This window comes from Papaver somniferum, chromosome 7 (genome assembly GCF_003573695.1).
Source record: "Papaver somniferum cultivar HN1 chromosome 7, ASM357369v1, whole genome shotgun sequence".
NCBI lineage: Eukaryota > Viridiplantae > Streptophyta > Magnoliopsida > Ranunculales > Papaveraceae > Papaver > Papaver somniferum.
The window spans coordinates 228043278-228067546 of record NC_039364.1 but is presented as its reverse complement, the minus strand read 5'-3'; the positions used below and the strand labels follow the sequence as shown (position 1 = coordinate 228067546).

General features: G+C 33.3%; 1 protein-coding gene and 1 long non-coding RNA gene across 2 annotated transcripts; both read right to left on the bottom strand.

Annotated features, from left to right (window-relative positions):
* Positions 1–6236: 6236 nt before the first annotated feature.
* Positions 6237–7083, bottom strand: LOC113293627. Its single transcript, XR_003332408.1, has 3 exons — positions 6894–7083; positions 6690–6748; positions 6237–6532 (listed from the first exon to the last, which is right to left on the bottom strand). It is a non-coding gene; the product is annotated as an uncharacterized LOC113293627 (long non-coding RNA).
* A 12661-nt stretch (positions 7084–19744) lies between these two features.
* LOC113299736 (F-box/kelch-repeat protein At1g15670-like) lies at positions 19745–21214 on the bottom strand. The gene has a single exon (XM_026548811.1). The coding sequence runs from the start codon at positions 20885–20887 to the stop codon at positions 19820–19822; it is 1068 nt and encodes a 355-aa protein (XP_026404596.1). The 5' UTR covers positions 20888–21214; the 3' UTR covers positions 19745–19819.
* Between the last annotated feature and the right edge of the window lie 3055 nt (positions 21215–24269).

Below are 24269 nucleotides of genomic sequence, written 5' to 3'. Positions count from 1 at the left end.
ATAGTTCAATTCTTAAAAATAATTCTAGCTATAAGGGCAAGGAGCAAGTTATCATTGGCAATGGTAATCCTCTGTCTATTTCTCTTACTGGTAATTGAACTATTCAAACACCAACATCTAGTTTTTACTTTATCAGAAGTATTACATGTGCCTGTTATGAAGCATAACCTATTGTCAGTGGCTAAATTTACTAAAGATAATGCTTGTTACATCACTTTTTATCCTTTTGGTTATGAGATTAGGGATTTACATAATCATGCCTTATTGGCTAAGGGTAGAATTATTCATAACTTGTATCCAATTTCTACACCTAGAGTGCAATTTGCTTTCTCATCTCTTGCTGCTTCCTTTGATGTTTGGCACAGTAGATTAGGACATCCATCTTCTAAAATAGTTCAGCAACTTCATTCTAATAAGCATATATTTTTAGAATCTGCTACTTCAAACACTTTATGTCATCCTTGTCATCTTCCAAGAGCAAGAGACTTCTTTTTACTGCTTCTACTTCCCATATATCTTCTCCTCTTGCATTGATTCACTGTGATAAATGGGGTCCTGCTCATGTTTCTTCATTATCAGGGCATAAATATTATATCCTATTTGTTGATGACTGTAGTAGATTTCATTGGATTTATCCAATGCAAGTTAAGTCTGAAGCTTTACAATGTTTTAAGCATTTCAAAACTCTCACTGAAAACTTGTTCAAAACAAAAAATTTAGCCTTTCAAACTGATGGTGCTAGTGAGTTGGTCAAAGGTCTTTTTAAATCTTTTATGGAATCATGTGGTATTCAACTAAGAATTTCTTGTCCAAAAACCCCAGAGCAAAATGGTCTTGCTGAACGTAAGCATCGACACATTACTGAAATGGGGAATACTCTTCTTTTTAATACATCTTGTCCAAAAGAGTATTGGTATGATGCTTTTCTGGCCGCTACATTTCTCATTAACAGAACTCCAACTCCAGTTCTTCAAAATAAATCACCTTTTCAAGTTTTGTACAGTGATTATCCAGATTATTCCTTATTACATGTTTTTGGTTGTATTTGTTATATCCTTTTTCGGGACATTCAAGGACTGATAAGTTGTCTCCCAAATCTGTAAAATGTGTGTTCATTGGATATAGTTCCTTACACAAATGTTATAAATGTTGTAATCCAATTTCAAAAACAACTTACATTTCAAGACATGTCATTTTCTCAGAATCAGAGTTTTATTTTTCATCTCCTTCTTCTTCTGATTTTCCAACTGTTGTTGAAGATCTTTCTGAAACATCTTCTGATCCTTCCACTACAATTGTGACAAGATCTAAGTCCGGTATATCAAAACCAAAGGTATTTTCTGATCATGTTTTACATCACTCTGTTAAACTTCCACTTCCATCTGCTTTTACTTCTTTATTATCAATTCCTACTGAACCAAAGTCTTTCAAAACTTCTATCAAACATCCTAAGTGGAAAGTTTCAATGGGAGATGAGAATAGTGCATTAATTAGAAATGGAAAATGGGAGTTGGTTGACCCTGAACCACATATGAACATTTTAGGATGTAAATGGGTATACAAGGTAAAGTTAAAGTCAGATGGCACTGTGGACAAAAAACTCAAGTCAAGGTTAGTGGCTCAAGGATATAATCAACAGGATGGGATTGATTATGGTGAAAATTTTAGTCATGTGGTAAAGGAAACCGCAGTTAGAGTAGTGTTAACTATAGCTGTTGCTCGAGGATGGTCAATCAAACAATTGGATGTGTCAAATGCATTTTTGCATGGTGACTTAACAAAAGATGTTTATATGAAACAACCACCTGGTTTTGAAAGTGTTGAATTTCCAAATAAAGTTTGTCATTTGAAAAAGAGTCTTTACAGTTTAAAACAAGCCCCAAGGGCTTGGTTTGAGAAATTTAGTACTTCTTTACTTTCTTATGGTTTTGTGAAGATAATTTCTGATTATTCAATGTTTGTTTATTTTACGGGTGCTGACATGATGATTCTATTACTCTATGTTGATGATATAATTCTTACTGGGTCTTCTGCAAGTTTGCTTTCTCATTTGATTACATACTTAAGTGGTGATTTTGCAATGAAAGACTTGGGTGACTTACACTTTTTCTTGGGTATTGAGGCAACTAGAGATACTTATAGTATTATGCTTACACAAAAGAAATACACTTTGGAATTGTTGGACAAAGCAAAGATGCTAGAATGTAAACTTTGTAGTACTCCAGTTGCTAAGGGTCCAAGAGTGTCAATAAATGATGGTGTTCTGTTATCTAATGATTATGAATATAGAACTATTGTGGGAATGCTTCAGTATTTATGCTTAACAAGACCAGATATATGCTTTCGAGTGAATTATGTAAGTCAATATATGCATGCCCCTACATATGTACATTTGTTGTTAGTCAAAAGAATATTACGTTATTTGAAGGGCTCAATTGGTCTTGGTATCACAATGAGAAAAGGAGATATTTCAACTCTAACTTCTTACACAGATTCTGATTGGGGTAATTGTCTAGAGAAAACAATGTCTACATGTGTATATGCAATTTTTATGGGGTTTTCTTTAGTTTCTTGGTCTAGTAAAAAGCATCCTATTGTTTCTAGGTCTAAAACTGAGGAAGAGTATAAATGTTTGTCAATAGCTACTGCTAAATTAGAATGGATTTCTTCGGTTTTCTCTGAGTTGCGTATTTCCTTGGTTTAGCAAATTAATTTATATTGTGACAATACCAGTGTCATTTACTTGTCAGCTAAACCAGTTTCTCATTTCAAGGCCAAACATATAAAGATCCATTATCATGTAGCAAAGGAACTGATTGCAAGTGGATTTCTAACAGTACATCATATAGCTTCAGAGAATCAGTTGGTTGATCTTTTTACTAAGGGTCTTTGTGCTCCAGTTTTTTATTCTTTGCTGCATCAACTGCTGGGGACTTCTACTTTACAACATACTTCTAATGATTCTACTTTGGCTACTACTGATGAACTTGCAGCTGCTGCTCTTACTGCAACATCTTCTGGTTCTTTAGATTTGGTTCCTTATCATACTAGAATAACATGTCTCTAGTTTGTTGTTTCTTATTGTCGAGTTTTAGTTCTCTTATTCTGTGTTCTGTAGCAAACTGATTTGAGATAGCTTCTATCAGTTTGAGGGGGATAATAGGAATAGTCAAGTCAAGGTTATTTGACTTGACTTAGTTTGAGTTAGTTAAGTTGTCTGAATAGCTGAGTCAGTTGTCTCAATCAGACAACTCAATCATATTGTAATAAATATGTCTGAGAACTATTGTTTCTGTAACTTTGTTTTTCCTAAAAACTAAATACAATCTTTATCTTTCTTCATCTCTGTCAATGCTCAATAATTCTTGATAATCATAAGTATAAGATTTCTCAAAGCTTCTTCAGATTTATGCGAAAGTTAGTTGCTGGTAATATTTTTAGAATAAATTCAAGTGGCTTTTTCTTTATTTGGGTGCCGACAAGAGAACAACATACCACTTTAAAGTTTAAACAAAACGAGCAGAAGCCAATAATTAGGTGATGCATGTGCATGTTAGTTAGCTTGGTAATACACTACAATATCTCGTAGGGATTATTTACTTAATCAAGTATTATAATCAAGTGCTAATAATAATAAAACACAAAGAGGTGTTGGTTCAAATAATGTCTATGAGATATTGTACTGCTGCCAAACACCCCTATATTTTTTGGGCTTCTGCAAGTACAGAAAACAAAAAGGAAAAAAAAATTGTGGCAAATTGTTTTATTTCCTTTATCTTCTTTAACCTAGCTAAATTTAGGCATACCCTATTTAATTGGGGCCTGCTACTACAAGGAAAAAAAGATTATTAAGAGATAAAAGTACCAATTTATCCTCTATCAAATACTAATACTACAAATATATCCCATTAAATCCTAATAACAAAACTAAAAACGAAAAACTAAATCAAAATCATATAACGAAAAACTAAAATCAAAATCATATAACTAAAAACTAAAAACTTAAATCAAAATCAATTTCAAATCCATTTCCATCTCCATCTGCACTTCTAACCGATTCTTCTTCTCTTCTTCTCCCCTAAAATGACACGAATCAAGTACTTTTCTAGCAAACCTGATCCCCTAAATGAGGTTATAGCAACATGCAATCATTAAAAATTCGATTTTTTTGAAATCAAAATTTTATGGGATTACCGTAATCGTTTACGTTAGTGTACCTGTGAACCGATTGCATGTAGAAACGGTTTATGTTCATGCACACAAAGACCGATTATCTTGGATGTGTATTCTGTTTCGAGAAAATTGAACCAGAATCGGGCTATGTTAGTGCCTACATAGCCCGATTCTAGTACGGAAGAGATAACCGTTTTTTCTGTATGTTTTTTTTGTTAGAATCAGATTATATGTATGTCCATATAACCTGATTGTACAACCTTTGATTCCTTAACCGCTATGCCCATAATCGGACTATTTAAGAGTCCACATAAACCGATTGTTATTGATGTTCTCCAAAATCGGTAAATATGGTACACCTACATAAACCGATTTCAGGGTTGATGTGGTGAACATCAAGCACAATCTGTTTATGCTAATGCACACATCAACCGATTCATTAACCATGTTTGAATTTTTGCACAAATCTTGAAATTCTTAACTTTATATTATAGAGCATGAAAATATGAATTGAACGCAAAAAGAATGAGATCATTCCGACGTCGGACGAAGAAGTTGTGAGCAAAACAGTTTCATAAAATGCCCAGATTTACAATCGGTTTATGTGGCATTAAGATAAACCGATTACGGCGAAAAAAATTATAGAAAAAATTTTAAATTTTACAATCGGTTTAAGAGGGCATGAACATAAACAGATACTGGTTTGATTTTTTTCAAAAAAAAAAAAGAAAAAACAAATTTTTTTTTCATGTTTTGATAATGAATAAGATTAGTTTTATTTCTAGTTTAATTTGACTAAATATCAATTAATCACCCAATTAACATTAATTAATCAGGAATGAATTAGTCATTATGTAAAATAGTTGGATAAGGGGCCATCCTTTTTACTTTTTAGTGACCTATTTTATCATGTAGTAGCAGGCCCAAATTAAATGGGATGGGCCCAAATTTAGCTAGGTTCGTTAATTTCAAATCCATCATAAGTGGATCATGAAAATTATAAACAAAACCAGCAAAAGTCTACAATTAGGTGCACGTTAGTTAGCTAATTAATGTAGTGTTTGATAGACATTAAATTTTGTTAGTTAGGTAGTCACATATCCATGTTGGGTTGGCTCTCATTTTACCAATAATTTGTTACCTTAATGTAATTGGGTTTTGCAGTAGAATTGTAGAAATAGATCTTTTGCAAGTCAACTCCAACTACGTTTGCCAGATATGCAAGCCGACATATATATATATATTGTTTGCATAAAAAACAACTTGTATATTTGTACTTGGTGACGGAACAACTTGTAATCTTAACATGTCGGTGTTAACCCTTGAACAGGATGAAAAGGTTAAATAGATCTGCCACTGTCACTATGTTCGGGGTCAGTGCCCACATTAAAATAATGATTATTACTTCCTCCGTTTGGATTCCTTGGTATCAAAAGAAATATTCCCTCCGTCCTTAGTGGGAGGTGGTGTTTGGTATATCCTATCCTAGATCGGGTTATCCAGTAAAAACCGATTAAAATATGTTTGTCTCACTATAACTAATTCCAATCTTGGATAAGGATTACAAAATCTTTCTTGATTTTAGGAAGCTAAAAAAGAAGGGTTATGATATTCCTCAAAATACATGGGATGCGTATATTCTCATCCGGATTAGACGGTTATTTTCCCATAAAATAAGTAATTGTCTTATAAATAAGTATTTATATTAACCTATTTCCAGAGTCAAACAAACACAATTTAGCCTAGACCAAGATATGATAGAATTTTAGACAAACAACTTTAAATCCAACCATTAAGAAGGTTATCATAAATTAAATTAAGATAAATTATTCTAGAGTATGTTATCCCGCTTCCAAGCTCCCAAACAAAAATGGAAAGAGAATAATTTTTTTCCGCTTGATAAAGTTTGTAAAAAAATTCTCCTACTTTCTTGTTTTTTGTTTCTAGTGGTTGATTTTAATGTAAAGATAAATTAGGAAAACATTTAAAAAAAAATATAAAATCCCTCATCTATTTTGGGACGTAGAGAATAATAATTTTGTAAATTTCAGTATGTACTGCGGGATTATCCTCGTAATCTATAATACAAAACTGCAAGGGTTTTTGAGCCTTGGACGCACGGATAACATTTTGAGAGACAAACATGTGATCCGACCACCCCAATCTCATCCTAGCAAAAGACATCTAGCGGTCATGGTGTTTGTAACCTCTTCAAGCCCTCTTAATTACTTTCTCTTCAATTAAACATTACATCCATTAAATGGTAGCATTACAAAAAAAAAAAAAAAAAAAAAAAAAACTGAAAATATAAATGTTACAATAACTTTCAACCATGTCTTCAAAAAAAAATATTGCCAATCTGCAAAATACTAACAATGAGTTTTTTAAAAAAATAATAGGAATAATTTTCATTCTACTCAAGAAAAAATAAAACACACAAAGCATAATTTCCATTTTACTCATTGAACAAATGGAACAATCGAGTAAGGTGAGGAAAGTTACGTGCAGTGCAATACCTGGGGAGTTGCTAAAACCCAAAAAAAAATGGCAAACGAATAAGCCAACCTTAACCAACCTGCAAAACACAAATAATATTAGAGTTGCCATATGTAAAACCCAAAGAACATAGAACTATAGAAAAATATATACTTAAAAAAGAAACGTTGCAGAAATATCTTTAGGAATAAAAATATGTTCACTATTTCAAGGAAACTTTGCACCTGGAAAGAAGAAGAATGGATGATCTTCATGTGGCGGGTTATGGACAAACGAGAAACTTTTACATTTTTTGAAACCGGTGGAAGATTGTTTTGTTAGAATCTTCAAAAACATTTTTCAAAAACTTTTACATTTTTTGAAACCACTTTCTCATGTTGATTGATAAAGATTGTTTTGTTAGAATAATAAGGAAGAGAGACAAAAAGTTTATTTTATTAAAAAGAGGAATGTATTTCTACTCATTTGTGCATAATAAATGGAGCTAATATTTAGGACATGCACGGCTAAATAAGGATTAAATCTCACCGTTTGCTTCTTTTGATTAGAAATACTTACCAGATTTTTACGAAGAAATTCTTGGTTTGTTTCAACTCGGCAAACGTTACATCATAAATGGGCTAATATTTAGGACATGCACGGTAAATTAAGGATTAAAGCTTACCGAATAGGAATATTACAAAATTTTCCGCATGCAATACACTAATTCTTTCGTTCTTGTATTTACTTCCCTGATTATCCTCCCACCACCATGAATACCCATTAATAGTGTAGAAAGTCCATACCATGCAACGAAACGGCTGCTCCTATATTCACCTATAATAGGCATAAAAAAAACGTCCAAAAAATTAAAAGTTACACTTATTACAATTGTTCAATGAGAGTGTATAAATATAGGAATGTAGTTCTTCACCACACCCATCCACTCATTCACGCATTTTCCACTCATTAACTTATTCCCAACATATTTTTTTTGGTGAAATTTTTAGCTTAAGAATATCAATATGTCAAACATGATTAGCTGCAGCCCCAAGAAAAGCATTGCCCAAAACGTGTTTGCTTCTTTTTCGAGAATGCATGATTGCGATGAAGACAAACCTTCGGTGCTCAAGTTTCGCGTTGCAAGAAAACGGGAAGAGGTCGATTTCATGGCGACTAACGAAGTCAGTACTTTGGATATACTAATGATTGACGAAAACGTGAGTATATTGTTATTGCGACCCGAATGAAACTAATGTTTTTTTTAAATACAATAAAATATTAGTCATGCATTCTAATCAATCTTTACATCCTACACAGGGAGATACCATGCAAGGTATCGTACCTAAGAAATTGATATGAAAGTTCGATCCATTGCTCCACGAGGGAGGGTTCTATACACAAAACAACATGGTTTTTGTGCCTTGGACGGTCGGATAACATTTTGAGAGACAAACACTGCATCCGACCATCCCAATCTCATCCTAACAAAAGACATCCGACGATCATGATATTTATAACCTCTTTCATTATGAACCAAAATGTATTGTCCTTTAATTTATCGATCACATCATAACTCAAAATATTAATTAAAATATTAAATGCAAAAAGAAAAGAGGTTAATGGTTTTATGTAGAAAATATTATAATAAAATCATATATATATTAGTTGGATTTAGTGGCGGCAAGGTAAGTATGATGAGAAGTGATATACATGTATACGCTATCACTTGAATAGTTTGGTTATTGGATTTTGGGTGATGTATATGGCTAATTTTATTATGTTTGCATGGACATTATTTTGTCTTGAAACAAAATAGAAAACTTTCTCGGAATTGAACGACAAAAAGTCTAGAAAAAATTATATAAGTCATAGATTAGATTAAAGCAGTGTCGTTACGGCACGAGTTATTTCTAGATTAAATTAAAGATTCCTCACTTAGAAAAGATTATGGATATATGCATATAATCCTTATAATTAGTTCCTCACTTAGAAAAGATTAATATTCCAAAAAAAAATCCTTTCCAATTAAATGCTACAACTATATAAACTCATATTTTTTATTCAAAAAAAAAAACGTCCATATTTTTTAAAACGAAGTACCCACCTTCACCAACCTATGAAGAACAAATAATATTAAACATTTGCGGTTACAACATATAAAACCCTTATATCTTTCTTGAAATAAATTAATTGTCCTTCCTTGACGTGTAAAAAACAAGGAACAAAGAACATTATGTTAAGAAACAAAAAATTCATTTTCATTTGGCTCATTTTGTTTTTCTTGGAAATAACCGAAAAAATAAAAATAAATTTATACAATTGGGATCTACCCAAATAATGAATCACCAAAACTTTTCACTTCACCCTAATTTTAATTTTACAGATAAAAGAAATGTTATTTTAAAGCTTATAATTGGCCTAGCTAGGACATGTAGACTCACAAGTTTGCATTATTTGCAGCCTTGCAAGTGGGACTACAATCTAGCTTAGAATAACATTTCTTTTCAAAAAAGACACCGAAACTCTAATCTTTTCATAAACCTTCCTTGCTTTTAGGCTGATTTCCTTTTTCCTCTGCATCTGCTAAATTTATTTATTTTTATTTTCCTGATCCTGGTTGTCTTTTCCTCCATAACAACACGATTGAGCATCGCCATCTAAACCTTCAATTACTGACCTATCATTGTCATCAAGTTCTTTATATTATGATTCACCTCCAGCTTCTCAACTCATGGTGTTAGAAATATCGAATATGAAAAACGTGCATAGTGGTGTTGTATTTCATCCGAAAGTACACTAAATTAACTTGAGTTTTTGGGGCTTCATACTATTAAACTATCCTAAATATGGATATAAGGTCTAATCTAATTTACCCTTTGATTAATATTGTTACACTACTACCCTTCCCTCATAATAACTTAAATCTAATTTAAAATCTAAAATCATTTTTTTTTTCTTTTTCTAAAAACAGAACCTAAAACTAAACTCAAGTTAATTTTATTCTTCACCGATTCCCCAAACAACTTACATTGTTTCTGAAAATGACTATGAGCTGACAAGATTAGGCCGACCGAACCCCGATCCTGAAACAGGCCAACTTGTTGATGCAGTTAATGAAGATTTGGTGGATGAATCTATTAAACATTAGAACCTCCAGAAATGTCTTCTACTAGATAAGAATAGACAAACCCATCATGTATTTTAGATTTTGAGGAATTGATGAAGTTAGGATTTAAAATTTGGTTTTCTGAGACGATTATGGCTGGGATTTTAATGGATGTAGACTTGCGAAACTTGTTTCGTAGTTGAAAGGAACCAATGGGATTGGTGGTCCGATTCGTATCGGAGATCTATATCATGACTAATCCCTATTGGGGGATCTATAGCAGGACCAATCCCTAGCTATTTGAGATCTATAGCAGGACCGATTCCTATTGGGGATATCTAGCAGGACCAATCCCCATAGCAAAGTTATATTTCGAGTTTCACGTATTCTCTATGGTTTCTGTGATTTTCGGAATATAGGTTTGCTATTTACAAAAGTTCAAGATGTTGACATAGTGAGTAATTTGAAATCTGTAAATTCTTACTCTTTTGTTTTTCAAAGATATTCCTTGATACTCAAGGTGAGATCCCAAACCAAAATGTTTGAGAATCTTTTTGTTAAATTTTTTGAATTTATATGTTTTATTTTTCCAGCGAGTAAAATATATCTCAGGAAGATATATTGTTAAAGTATACTTGTACGCTGGATAATATTGAGTGGTCATCCATGATAGTATATTAGTTGAAATTAGACAAAATCGAAAAACCGGTGTTTATTGCATATCGTTAAAATATTTTCGATTATGAAAATATACCTTGGTCTATAAATAGTGGAGTTTTTTCTTCTTACAAATTTATCCTGACACAAGCACTTCATTTTGTATTCATTGTGGTATCTGACTAATAATATTACTTGTAATACTATCTTGGAGAGGAGAGTAACCTAATTAGGCGAAATCTCTTACGCTGGCTAGTTTAAAGACTTCTGTGAGATGAAGAAGCGTATAGATAGTACCGTTGATGGGAAACTAGAATTTGAATTGTTTTTAGTTTTTGATTACTGATTTGATCCACTACTGGTTGTCAAACCTCGATTGTACCTAGTTTGATTACTCTTTCTTATGACGTAAGGTAACTCAAACTAGATCAAGGATTGACGGTAGTTATGATCTGTCTTTAGATCTGAAGATATATTTGTGATCATTCATTGTTAACAGATTCAGTTTTGTGCCTGATCGATCATAAGTGGAATCAGGTTTATTTGTGCAGGTACATTGAAGATTTCTTATTGGTTTATGATCTTTGTGATTTAGTTCGTGACGTACTTGATCAGTTGGGATCCGATTAAGCTTTGTTCATACTTTGATACACATCTTACTATTAGTCGTATAAATCTAAAAGTTATCCTTTGATGGTCTTCTTCAGGATCTATATCTGATAGTTTGTCAGCCTAGATTTGATTATCTTGATAATCTAGATCTTGGTTGATCTAACCAAACAAATGAGTTTAGATTAAACGGAAGAACCTTTGTTTGACTCAACTAAATCTCTGATTTACTTCTTGAGATTGAGATAGTGGTTACCGAAAACAAATTAGTCATTTACTGTTTCAGAATGCGATCCAAAGAAGTTGAGTGCAAGAAGTCTTCACGACCGGTGAAGAAACTTAAGATAGTTGACTCTATCTTAGGAATCACGTATAGCCAGACTTGTTGTAGGCACATGGATACTGAGGAAACTAGGTAATTATAGGTAGTTTACTTGGTTTAAACTATACAAAGTTGGCAGTAGTCTTTGTATAACGGCTTAATTCTGAGAGTATTCAAAACTAGATTAGCTCCTGGGGTTTTTATGCATTTGTGGTTTCCTCGTTAGCAAAATCTTGTTGTGGGTTTTAACTTTACTTTTTGTACTATAATTATTGTTTTAATTGTAGATTAATAAAACACTTGGGTTGATCCCTATATTAGGTTCGGTTTCGATACCTATTCTATATACCATGTGTATACCTTGTGGTTGCTATCTTCTTGACAGTCTTTGTCTATATTAGATCATGCAAGGTATCTATCATATATGTTGATAACGAAAAGATTCTGGTGTACTTAGTAAAATCGTCATTTTAAAGAAAAACTACAGCAACTCCACACATCAAAGTGTTCCACAACATCATGAGTCTTATAACAAAGGATATTTTCATTGTGTAATCAAAGGTCATATTCTAAGAGAATGTAAAACAATTAACTAACATTTTTTTTTAGTTGTTCAAATTCTAAGAAAACATATCTGGTCAATGTTGTTATAATAGACCTTTGGTGAGTAAGATCACTCATAACTTTGATCCAAATAGATCTGATATTCCAAACTGGAGAAAATCCACTATAGTAATAAATCAAAGGGTTTTTTCTCATAAAACACAAAAAATCGTCGAGAATCAAAGTCAAAAAAACGTTTGGAAGTGGGTATCGAAGAAATCAGTGGAATCAAACACAAATGAGTCTTATCGAAATCCTAATTGCTCTCTACACAAGGTACTACCCTTATATCTCGATGACATTCTTTTCTATGATAAGTTTGGTATTTCATACAAAAGAAATTTGTATGAAATAGAGTTCCTAAGAGTATGAACAAGAACCAACGTGCTGCAACTATCAGTGAGACAAACTTATCTCGTGTAAATATACCTTAGTTGCTAAGAATAAACTATCTCACTTTGTTCTTAATAATATTTTTGGTGGGATTAGCGTATACATCACAACAAGTAAATTTTGTGAGATAAAAGGAAGATATTCTTAAGAATTCCTAAATATTCACTATTTGGGTTCAGTTTTATTAAGGGTTCATAACTTGATTTTGACCAAAGAATATTTTCTTCTTCCAAATCATTGACCAAATTTTCCGAAACTATGTTGTCTTGTTCGAAAATTCTTTTTAAGAGTTTCTCATGTCTCCTAGGAATCTTGTTTCCTTCTGAGCAAAGTTATGAATAATCTTGGTTATCATGCGAGACTTTCTGCTAGAATTTGTGAAACATATACATAAAATATGTCATTTACCTCCTCTTTATACTTTGATTTTATTAACCTAGTTCAATGGAAACAAAGTTTCTTATTGTAATAATTTTTGCCATCCCTACTATATGGTTATATATGAAAAGGAGTTTCAAAAGATGGCTCCCACAGAAACAAAATTGGAAGTCATGGTGTTGACACGATCTCTCAAGAAATCTCTTCTAGTCCAAGAACACCTTGTCAAACAACAAGAAATTCTTCTGAAAGGATTAAATGAAGGAATACCAAATGTGCTCAAAGTTAAGGAACTATACTTTGATCAAGGATCTATTCAGGGAATTCGTAGAATTATTCCTATCAAAAGAAGATATCACAACACTATGTAGATTCACATCAATATTTGTGTAAAGTTTATTCAAACCAATAAATAATGATAAGTTTTTATTTTAAATGTTTGTATCATTCTTTTGATAGTTATGATTGCATTGCTTGATCCTATTTAAGATCTCCTTGATCTGATTTCATGTTATGAGATTAATTTTCATTTTTTATTAACTTTAAAGCTTAGGTTTCATATTGCTTATCTCTTATGATTTTGTGACTTTTGGATTTAGCATATTTTGTATCTAACCTATAGGGTTGCTTTATCAAATAACCATAAGTAACTAATTTTGATTAACTCTTGTGTGAAGTCATGATTATACTACTATGTATTTATGTTTTCATAAGTTGTGTATTTATTATGCATATGAATTTCGGGTTTAGCTTTTTACTTTGTGGCAGGTAATAGCTAAGATCTTTAAACCTTTCTCTAATAAAGGTTGTCTTTTAGTTATTCTTTTGTCTTGCATAAAAAATCCGTGGGTTGGGGGGTGGGGGTGGGGGGGTGGGGAGGGACTCTATATTAAACTGGTGCTTAGACTTCATATCTTTGATAACCTCTTTCCTGACAAGTAACTAGATCGATTCCGATCTTAGTTTGACTTGTCAAAGTGAGGAAATAGTTATTTTTGGTTAATCATTTTTCTAATAAAAGGCTAATTATTTAACCTAGTTCTACTTATCGAAATAAGGTACTATTATTTCATAATGGGTTCTTGATAAGAAAAACTAAGTCAATAATGATCTTCGTTTAGACTTATCGAAATAAGGTATGATTATTCAAGTCTAATCGGTCCCTGCTGATAATTGCTTAATTCTTACATATTTACTACTCAAATTTACATTTATTTAGTTCTTTATTTTGTACATATTTGATGATTTTATTTATTTTTGCAGTTTTTATAAAATAAAGCTCTATGGACTAAAATGCGGAATTCTGCTGGAGAAAGGAAGTGCTTTGATGGGTTAAGCCCAAAAGGAAACATTAATAATTATTGGCCAATTATTTGGATATGGGCGTGTGTAGAAATATGCCACGACGTGCGTAGACCATGTGCAAGATATTATGATAAAGGATATTTGAAGATATTTTGTCTAATGAAGAAAATATTTCTTTATGATGTGGAGTAATGGAATATATGTAGATTTGGGAAAGAATATTATTCTTTATGGTTGGAAATAATAATTAAGATATTTATCGCAATATTTGACACATGGCACATTTTGATTGGAGGATTTTTGTATTATTTTGACATGTGGCATACTTTCATTGGATGATGATGTGGTAGTGGATATGAAAAAGGAAAGTGGTTTCCTTTTAAAACTATAAATAATGGTTGAAGCAGATGGAAAAGGAGGCGGGTGTTCCGAAAAAAGATATGTAGTTTAGTTTTTATTTTTATTTATTCTTCTTTGTAATGGCTAGATAATATTTCTACTAGGGCTAAGATTAAGCCCTATGATGTATGCTGGATAATTCTACAATACTTTTTATAATAATTCTCTTGGTTCTAATTCTCGTTTAGTAACGATGATAACTCTCTTCATGTGTCCTCATATTTTAATCATGATTTTATTTTCTTCTTAAAGATCAACATTTTAAATGAAGAGAGTGGTCAATATTTTGAGAAATATAATTGAATGTAATGATATATCTTCCGAGGCGTATAAATCAGTCATAAATCGTCTCGAGTAACATTTTGAGGAGTTTTGCAGAGAGTTATAGCTGAATCATCTGGAATACATGATAGTGGTGATGGTCGAAGCCCTAGGTTTTTCTTTATCTTCTTATTATAACTTTAATTAATTTTATCTCATGTATTCTCTTTCTCACTTTATTTAATTAGAAATTAAAGGTAACAAATTTAGTCCTTGTGGAACGAACCGCATTGTATACTGTCTTATCGGCAGCCGTACGCTTGCGGCAAAAATAAAATCACATCACCTAATAATAAAACTAATTATCTAACCTAGTTTAGACTTATCAAATTTAGGTACAATTATATTTGTATAATTGGATTTCTGGTAAGTAACTAAGTTAATTCTGATCTTAGTTTGACTTATCAAAATAAAGGAAAATTACTTCGAGTAGTTGTTCCTTGATAGGAGCTAAAATAAAAAAATTAGGTACTTTCGGTTTTAGTGTTTCTTATCAAAATGGTATGTTAGACATTTTTTCTTAATTCTTATAGGTTGTATCGAGTTCTTATGAATTTGAGAATCCTTTCGAAATACTTGTTGTATTTCTTTGTTTCTTTGTCAGTTTTGTGATAGAAAGGGGGAGAAGTATATGGAGTATATGTATGGTGACTCATAATCACTGAGAAATGATATATGCGCTGAAAAATATATATCTAAATAGGAAAGAGTAAAACATTGATTAAGGGGGAGAAACATATCATGTTATGTAGTATTACATACTACAAAAGTAAATAATAAATATGTAAGAATTGAATACATACATACCTTTCCTCTAAGGGGAGTAAATCTTTTTGTTATTCAAATGCTTCAATGACAACATTTATTTTTGAATATCTGCAGGTTATTGTGTTGTTGAAACTTCGAAAATCTTTTATCTTTGATAGACTTTCATAAATTGTTTTATACATCGACGATCTATCATTTGGTGGTTCTCTTTGGGATCCGAATCTAATAGGCCATGAACTAAGATTTGATTATCTCGATACTCTTGATCTTAGTTGATCTGATCTGATAGGAAGGAGTTTATATTAATTACATGGAAGAGCCTTTGTATGACTCAACAATATCTCTGATTTAATTCTTGAGATTGGTAGAGAAGTTACCGAATACATATTAGTCCTTTACTGTTTCAGAATACGATCCACATGAGTTGACTGTTAGAAGTCTTCACGTCTGGTGAAACAACTTAAGATAATAGACTATATCTTAGGATTCACGTGACTAGACCAAATTGGTAGTAGCGCAGGGATACTGAAGGAACTGAGTAACTTGGAGTTAGTTTACTTGGTCTCAACTATACTAAGTTGGTAGTAGTCTTTGTATAGAGGCTTAAATCAAAACTGAACTAGGTGTTGGGGTTTTTCTGCATTTGCAGTTTCCTCGTTTGTGTCGTGTTATTTACTTTACTTCCGCATTATTTACCTTGTCTTTATATTTAAAGTAGATACACTAATACGTTAATTAACACTTGGACTAATCCCATACTTGGTTCGGTTCCGGAATTTATCTATATACAAAGTGGACATTTGTGGTTGTTATTTTCTTGACAGGCTCTGTCTATATTAGATCACGCAAGGTGTGTCTTGAATAGGTTGATATCGAAAAGATTGTGGTGTACTTGGTACCCTTGTCATTACAAAAACATTCCTATAAAATGTTTTGTATCCTTTTTTTTTATGTATATGTTATCTTGTCTTTGGGTGATTCCCCTTTTGAATTTCATCCTCGGCCTGCTCTTTTCATAGGGTTGTGATTCTTCTAAATATCACCGTGTTAATAAGTTTTTCTTGATATGCAATTATTTATTATTATTCACAATAGAAATTATGTACCATAGGTTATTATTTTTTGGATTAAGAAATTTATTTTACTTGGAATGTTTTATGGTAATTACACTACATAAATTTTCATTAAAACCTTATTGAGATTCTTAGTGTCAAATTATCAAATTTTTATCTGTGTAAAAATGATTGTGATAAAGACTTAACTGAATAAGTTATTCGAGAAACCTCGTGATAAAGATCAACTGCTTACACAAATTTATGCAGAAATCCCGGACATCTTAAAAAATGTGATATACTAATGACTCACAAGTTATCTTTATATCATATTTTTTGTGTCTCAGAAAATCCCTCAAACACTGGCTTGCAAGGGTAAGGTTGTTTAAGGCTTATTAATTTCACAAAAAAATATAGGGATCTTGGTGATGTTAGAGTATTTCTAACACCCCTTCTCGAACTCGAGATTGGTTTATTGCAAGGGTAGGGTTTCTTAAGGTTTATTAACTTCACAGACAAATACGGAGGATTTTTGTGATGTGAGACTATTTCTAACACCCTCCTTAAACTCGAGATTGGTCGACTAGATATGACTTACTAGATGTAACATTAATGTTGGACATTGCAAGTAGATTGTAGCTCATAATACATAGTCCACACACCAACCAAAATGAATTAGAACACACGATAATAAACACTGAAACACGGAGTTCGCACACCAACCAAAATTAAAAACCTTAGCTTTGGTACCACCTTAGAAACTCATGACCCTAATTATTCCCGTAAATTCGTTTGCAAAGATAGGGTTGTCTAAGACTTATTAACTCCATAAACACAAAGGATCAAGATGATGTGGGACTATTTCTAACAGTGTGCAGGTAGGGATTGGGAATTTTTCCAACAATGCTTTCATATTTGGATTATATTTTTTTATACAACTCGTGGATGGCGAATATATCTGATGTATCCAGGATGTATTCGATCAAGGAACGCATGTTCAAATATAGAACATAAATCCAACACTGACTAGCAACCAATTTTTGCGTGATCATGATTATTAAATTCAACATAGACGCTCATTTTAAGGATTTGATCCCAAGGTCGCCAACTCCAGATGAATTCAAATGTAGGATCTTTTAACGATCGTTCAGTATGTTGTCTTGTTAAAACGAAGAATAACAACCAATATAAGCATTAACTATACCGTGAAAATCTTCTCTTGCAGAAGTCACAGTGAACCTAATATTTATACACGGCCCATACATATTTTTATTATTGTAATGTTTGGCTTGTGTCATTTTTGCACGTCTAATACAGTTTACAACTTGTTTTAGCGTTATCCAAAAGCTAATGGCGGGACAAATGGATGTTTGAGAAATTTGGGATAATTAATCTAAACCTATATCTAAAAGCGGACGCATAAAATTCATTGACTCGTCTTATAACTCATACCGTAACCTATCCAAATGCTAGAATCAGGCCCTTCTCCATCGATTACGTTGTGCCGCATCATGTCAAATATTTATGCCACCTCTAGTAAGGTCGATCCAAAAATTTATCGAAAAAACTTAGGATGTTATCTGATTCTACTGAATAGAGGCACAAAAGAAAGTGTTACATGCTTTTTCCTCTTCCAAGAAATGCGTTGGAGACTTTATCTTTTAAAGAATACATACATATTTTTTTTCTTCTTTTATTCATATTTTTGATTTGGTGTGTGCGGGGCTTCTCCCCGTCCCGCGGCGATGCACTTTTGATTTAGTGTCGCTCTGTCACGTCTCAATGCACTAAATAGGTGGAGAAAAGATAAGAAATATATTTTGATTTTATTTATTTTTTACTTTTATTTTCGCAGAAAATACGTGTGAAATATGTGAGGTTTTTTTCTTCTTCTTCCCTTTCATGTTTTAATTTGAAAAGAAAAGAGTCCTAGTATGGTAGGTACTCGACTTCCGAATTGAATTTGGCCTTCTATAAAATTCCAAACACGGTAAGCTAAGTTTTCTTTTTGAGTTTGTAATTTTTAAACCAATCACACGTTGCCAAGTATCTTCACCAAAACTCTTGTTTCACAAAAACCACAAAAGGATTATTTCGTCCAATAGGAAACGAAGGTTTCCTCACCGTTCAACATGAGAGCTTTATTTGTCTAGGCCTTTAAGTCTTTAGATATGCCTAACAGCCTTTAAGTCTTTAGATATGCCTAACAATAATTAAGTTATAGTGTTCTTCCTGTCGTTTCTATATCATGGGCATGAATTCTCTTCTCCGTTGTTGTATTACCTAGTATCGACAAATATAATAATAAGAGTCCTAGACTACCAAGTGACTATAAGCTTAGCTGCTTGTACTCTATCTTTTTTTTTGATCGGCCAATATGAAAAAGATTAATTGAAAAAGAGGTACTTAAGGGGTAGCTCAACTCAATAAATACAACCGACAAAAAAAAAGAGACCGAGTTTAGAATCGATCACCCGAAAAAGAGAACAGAGAACAAAGAACAAAGAGTCAAGAGAAATTAATATAAAGATATACAAAAACGTCTCATATCCAAATCAAAGCGGCCGATAAAAATACGAGTCCTTTAAATCTATCATCATGTTAGCCGTTAAACCCAACATTTTTAGTGTTTAAGTTCGTCGAAAAATAAGCTTAACTTTTAATACCTGAAATTATATTTTCCAAGTTTCTCTTTTTGTGATTAAACATTCTACAGTTCCATTCTTTCCAAATACACCACCATATTGTAACCAGTAAGTTGTTCCAAATCCGGTCAAAACTGTATCTAGTTAACACCTGCTTTGATTACCCGATAGGTGGTAGTCCAGCAGTACCGTCATAATGACTGGGGACTACACGACTTTGTATGGTACCATTGCAGCAAATGTACTTTCACCACTACCAAATCAGTTTGTTCTCGACGATGTTTCTCCCCCCTAGAATACCCCCACCCCACACACACACCCCCAATAGATGGCATTATCTCCACCATTGATTTTATTTTGGGTGGGCCGCCGGAAAAAACAAGGGGGGCATTATCGATGTTATGCGAGTGTGAGGAAAGGTTGGGGGAGGGCTTGTGGGGGCATGAAGCATTTTCCGTTTGTTCTCAACTTCCTCTTTTTTTTCTTTGCTTTTTTATTTTACTATATATTATATACACCAAACATTACCAAAGCATTTGCGAAAATACAAACAACATCCACACTTCTTATAAATAAGCCGATTACAAAATCATGATGATGAGAATAAAGCTTACACTTCGAAACTATATCCGGACTGCAAAATCCTAGTACACTCTTTGGATAACTCTAACTTCGTCCACTTTGGCCTCTTCTCATCAATTTCAAACTCTAATGCATAACAATTTTGTATCCCACCCTTGATATCAGACCCAATTGCCAACATCTTCTTTTGCCATGCCACAACATGAGTACCAATACAAACATCCGAAGGAAGCTCGATGAATTGCCGCCATTTGGAACCATCTAAACGCATCAAATAAGGTGGGCAACATTTGTACAGTGTCCCTTTTAAATCAAAGGACATATTGCTCTCCAGTTTGTCCTCTTCAACAAAATCCCACTTCACCGTATCAACATTAAAAGTTTCTGATGATTTTTGAAATTTCCCTTGCATCTCTGTTTGGTACCCGCCGATAACATGGAACTTACCACCATGGAAATAACCTTTACATTCATCTCTCTGGCTTGCCATATCAGGGAGCGGGTTCCATGAATCATCTAAGACATCATAAGCTAGAGCGGATGTCAAGGCATTCTTATCATCATCATGTCCACCAGCAATATAAATCTTGCGATTCATATCAGATGCACAAGCAAAAAAGGATCTCTTGCCGCTGGGCATATCAACACCGCGTCGCCATGTACCAGTAACAAGATCGTAAATGTAGACAGAACTCATAACTTGCCATGTTTTGGTATCCCAGCCTCCAATGACCACTAATTTCCGACCAACTCCCGCAAACTCGCAAAACAGAGGTAATCCATCCAAGGAGATACCGGGAATAGGCGGTAACTTAACCCATTCATTCTTCCCCGGTTCGTAAAAGCTAAGCCGAGGAACCGGTGTACAAGGATTTAATGGGTTTTGCATCAAATCATCAATGATTGGATCACTTTCAATTAAAGCTATTAGATTCTGAGTGAACCCTCTGAGCTTTCTCTGTAGATGAAATTTATTTGATTGGATTTCTTGCTTCCATTTTTTCGAAACGGATAAGAGTGTAGAGAATTGAGTGTATGGAACTCGAATTAGACATTCTCTTCCAATCTCATTTGGTAAACCTGGAATAATCTCCATTCAATAAAAAAATACTTGGAATACAAAATCAAAAACCCGTTGATTCTCTTTTTCTTGATTTCCAAATGAAATGAAACGAACTTAAATAAATTCTGAAATAAAAGAAAAGCAAAATAGAGGCTTGTTTCGAGTTTGTTGAAAATTTGAGAAAACCAGAGACGGAAGAGCATGGAATTGTTAAAACTGGAACTGAGAAGAAGAAGACTTTGAAGTTTGTAGAATAAGAGAATGACTGGTTTTGTTTATGTGAGTGGGAGAGGAATAGGATGCTTGAGCCGTAGCCCGTAGATATATTTATAGATAGAAGATTCTTCTATAGGAACAACTGTAAACTAATGGGTGCCCCAAAGTGCACGATTCTTGCGCATTCTCTGCATCTAATCGTAAATATAAATCGTTGAGAAACTGAATCCTCGCCATGGAGATAAAATTAAGATATTTAAATAGGATTACTATTTTCTTTTTAAATAGTAGTAAAAAAATGTGCAACGATTTGTTTGTTTTGTTATGCCTTGTTTCTTTCTGAATCGTTGTGACGATCACTTTTGCCCCTACCAGGAGGTTTTTCCTGTAAAACTAACGTCGTCGTCGTGATAATCGAGACAGTCAGTATATGACGCTTTCTTATTTATGTTTACATTTTAATCTTCACACACGTGACGCATAAGACAAGAGAAAGTGGACTTCGAGACGAAGACATACGTACAAGTTGCCTAGTTCATTTTTTTTTGTGCAAATCGGAATGTTCCAATGGCTAGAGTCAAGTTCCCCGCTGATTCTGTCACTTGCCTACTAGCTAGTTGTAAACCGCCTTTACCGTGACGTGACGTGACATGATCTAAGAATTGTTAATTGCATTTATCAACCATCTGACGCTCGTCCTTTGGACTTTGAACTAATAGATGGTTGAAATAGTCCACCGTGTTGAACTTAATTTTTCTCATCCTTGCAATCTAGCCGATGCCACATTAGAAAAATCATGTTCAAGACCCATACAAGAGAATGGTGATGCCATATCGTCGAGTGACAGATATCAAATGCCAACCTAGCTATTCACACATGAAATGTTACGAGAAGATCACAAAGGCAATAACTTACGCGCACGTGGATTAATCGTTGTTTCATACAGTAAAATAGATTCGGGATTTGGGATTTGCCATTGTTGACTTGTTGAGAGACTTCACTTCCATCAATCTTAATTCAACTTTACTGTTTAATTCTTCACCCGTGATATGCTATTAACTAACTGACTGGGATGTACGTCATAGTCTCGCATGTTGCCGGTCAGATTGCCAGTGAATCTCTGATGCTGATTTGGATCAATGTCATTTCAATTAACTGGCTGTAGGATCAGAATCTCGCAACGAAAACATTTCAACAAAATTATCAACAACACAATACAACAGCGTCGCAGAACAATTTCAGGAAGAATATAATAAATGACGTCAACTAAGATCACGAGAAAGATATGATAGTCCTGCGAAAATTAGAGAGCTTGCGAAATTAACATTTGTAAGGTTGCGAGAATGTCACAGACCATACCCGAAAATAAAGGACAGATTAGCTGTCATCCAATGTGCATTTCCTTATAAATAGTCGTTCAAGTTGTAAAGAGAATGAGAGATCTTTTTTTGAGTAAGAAACAAGTAAATAGGAGAGAGAAAGTCTAGAGCATAGATCATTCTTGATTTCTTTATCTTTTCTTGTAAGAATATTCAAAAATTGATCAATAAAATTAAGAGTGTAAACCTAAAAATGAGTTGATTAATAATGAAATCATATAAGGGGTGCAGTGTACGATTTCCTGCAACTACATAATGGCGCTAGAAACAGGGAGGTATTGAAGATTATTCTAGAAAAAGCTGAAAATTGATATTGAGATTTGTGAAAATTTAGAGTGATTGATTAAGAATTTTCCATAATTTCTTGCAGTATTGTTAACGTTGAAGAAATGGCTAGAAGAAGAAATACATCCGAACAACCAACTACTGTTAGAAGAAGCAAGAGAATTGCTGGAAGAGAAAGAAGTGAAATGGGAGAATCTACTAGAATGAGAAGTAATAGAGAAAATCAAATTGAACCACCAATTCAACAAACACTAGTTCAAGGGAGGAATACAGATTATAATAGGGTGAGCATACACACTTGGCAATCAAATTCGGCTAAAGAAGTAGAAGAAGAGCAACAAAACAGAAATTATAGACAGGAAGAGATAAATCAAGAAGCAGATGAAGGAATAATTCATGGAGATGAGAAAATTGGAGTGTTAGAAACGTTGAGACGAAGAATACATGAAGAAAGAAGAGCTGAGGCAGAAGAACGTGCAAATTTAACAAGACAAAATCACGAATTAAGGATGGAGAATATAAGACTACAGAATAGAAGATCGAGAAGTATTAAAAAATCATATTCAAGATCGACTAAGACAAATGAGGCGAAACTCACCCACAATCAATGTTAGAAACAATATTCAAGAAGAAATATCAAATCCTAATGAAGAATATCGCGAAAATAGAGAAAGAGCTGATGATCGTTACGTTCCACAAAATGAAACTTTTGATGATGGGAAAAATGGTGGAAATCAAGAGAACGGACAACATTAGGGACGAAATGCCCAAGATGGCGAAGGAAATCGAGAGGAAGGAAGAAGAATTTTACATGAGAGAGAAACTCAAAGAAATCAACAGACAATTGAAGAAGAAATTGAAAGACATTATGCTGAACAAGCACGTTTAATCTACGAACGTGAAATATTGAGAGCGGAAATGGAAGAACAAGAGCTTCAGGAGACAATTCGCCAGAACAATCACGACAATCGAGAAAGAAGCGTACACAAAACCGGAATAACGGTAATCTCAATGAGGAGTATGATAGAGTAAAGAGGATGGCTGAAAGACAACAAATTGAATTGATAAGAAATGAACAAAATCATGGAGGGGAAAATGAAAGGCATCATCATATGTGAATTCAAGATAGAGATGAAGAAGAGAATCGCAGAAGAAGACCAGATGAGGATAATGAAGAAGAAATGCAAAATTTCGCGAGAGAAGATAGACATGAACGCAGAAGAAGAGAGGCGAAATTAAAAAGACCAATGGATCAAGATTCAGGTGTAAATAAACAAATCTTAAAAGAATTAGAACAAATGAGAGGAATGCTAAATAATAGAGGAGAAGTAGGTTGAAGACAATTGGATGAAGCAATATAAGAAGCTGCGAAAACTCCATTTACAAGGGAAGTACAATTAGGAGGAATACCACTGAAATGCAATTTGCCCGCATTAACCATCATTTTTGATGGAACAACTTGTGCAATTCAACACATTAAAGCCTATGTGAGGTGCATGTTACAATGGGAAAATCATGATGCCGTATTGTGCAAA

What these genes read in the sequence shown, in the direction of transcription:
- LOC113299736 (XM_026548811.1), bottom strand. Translation starts at nt 20,887, where the DNA reads ATGGAGATTATTCCAGGTTTACCAAATGAGATTGGAAGAGAATGTCTA.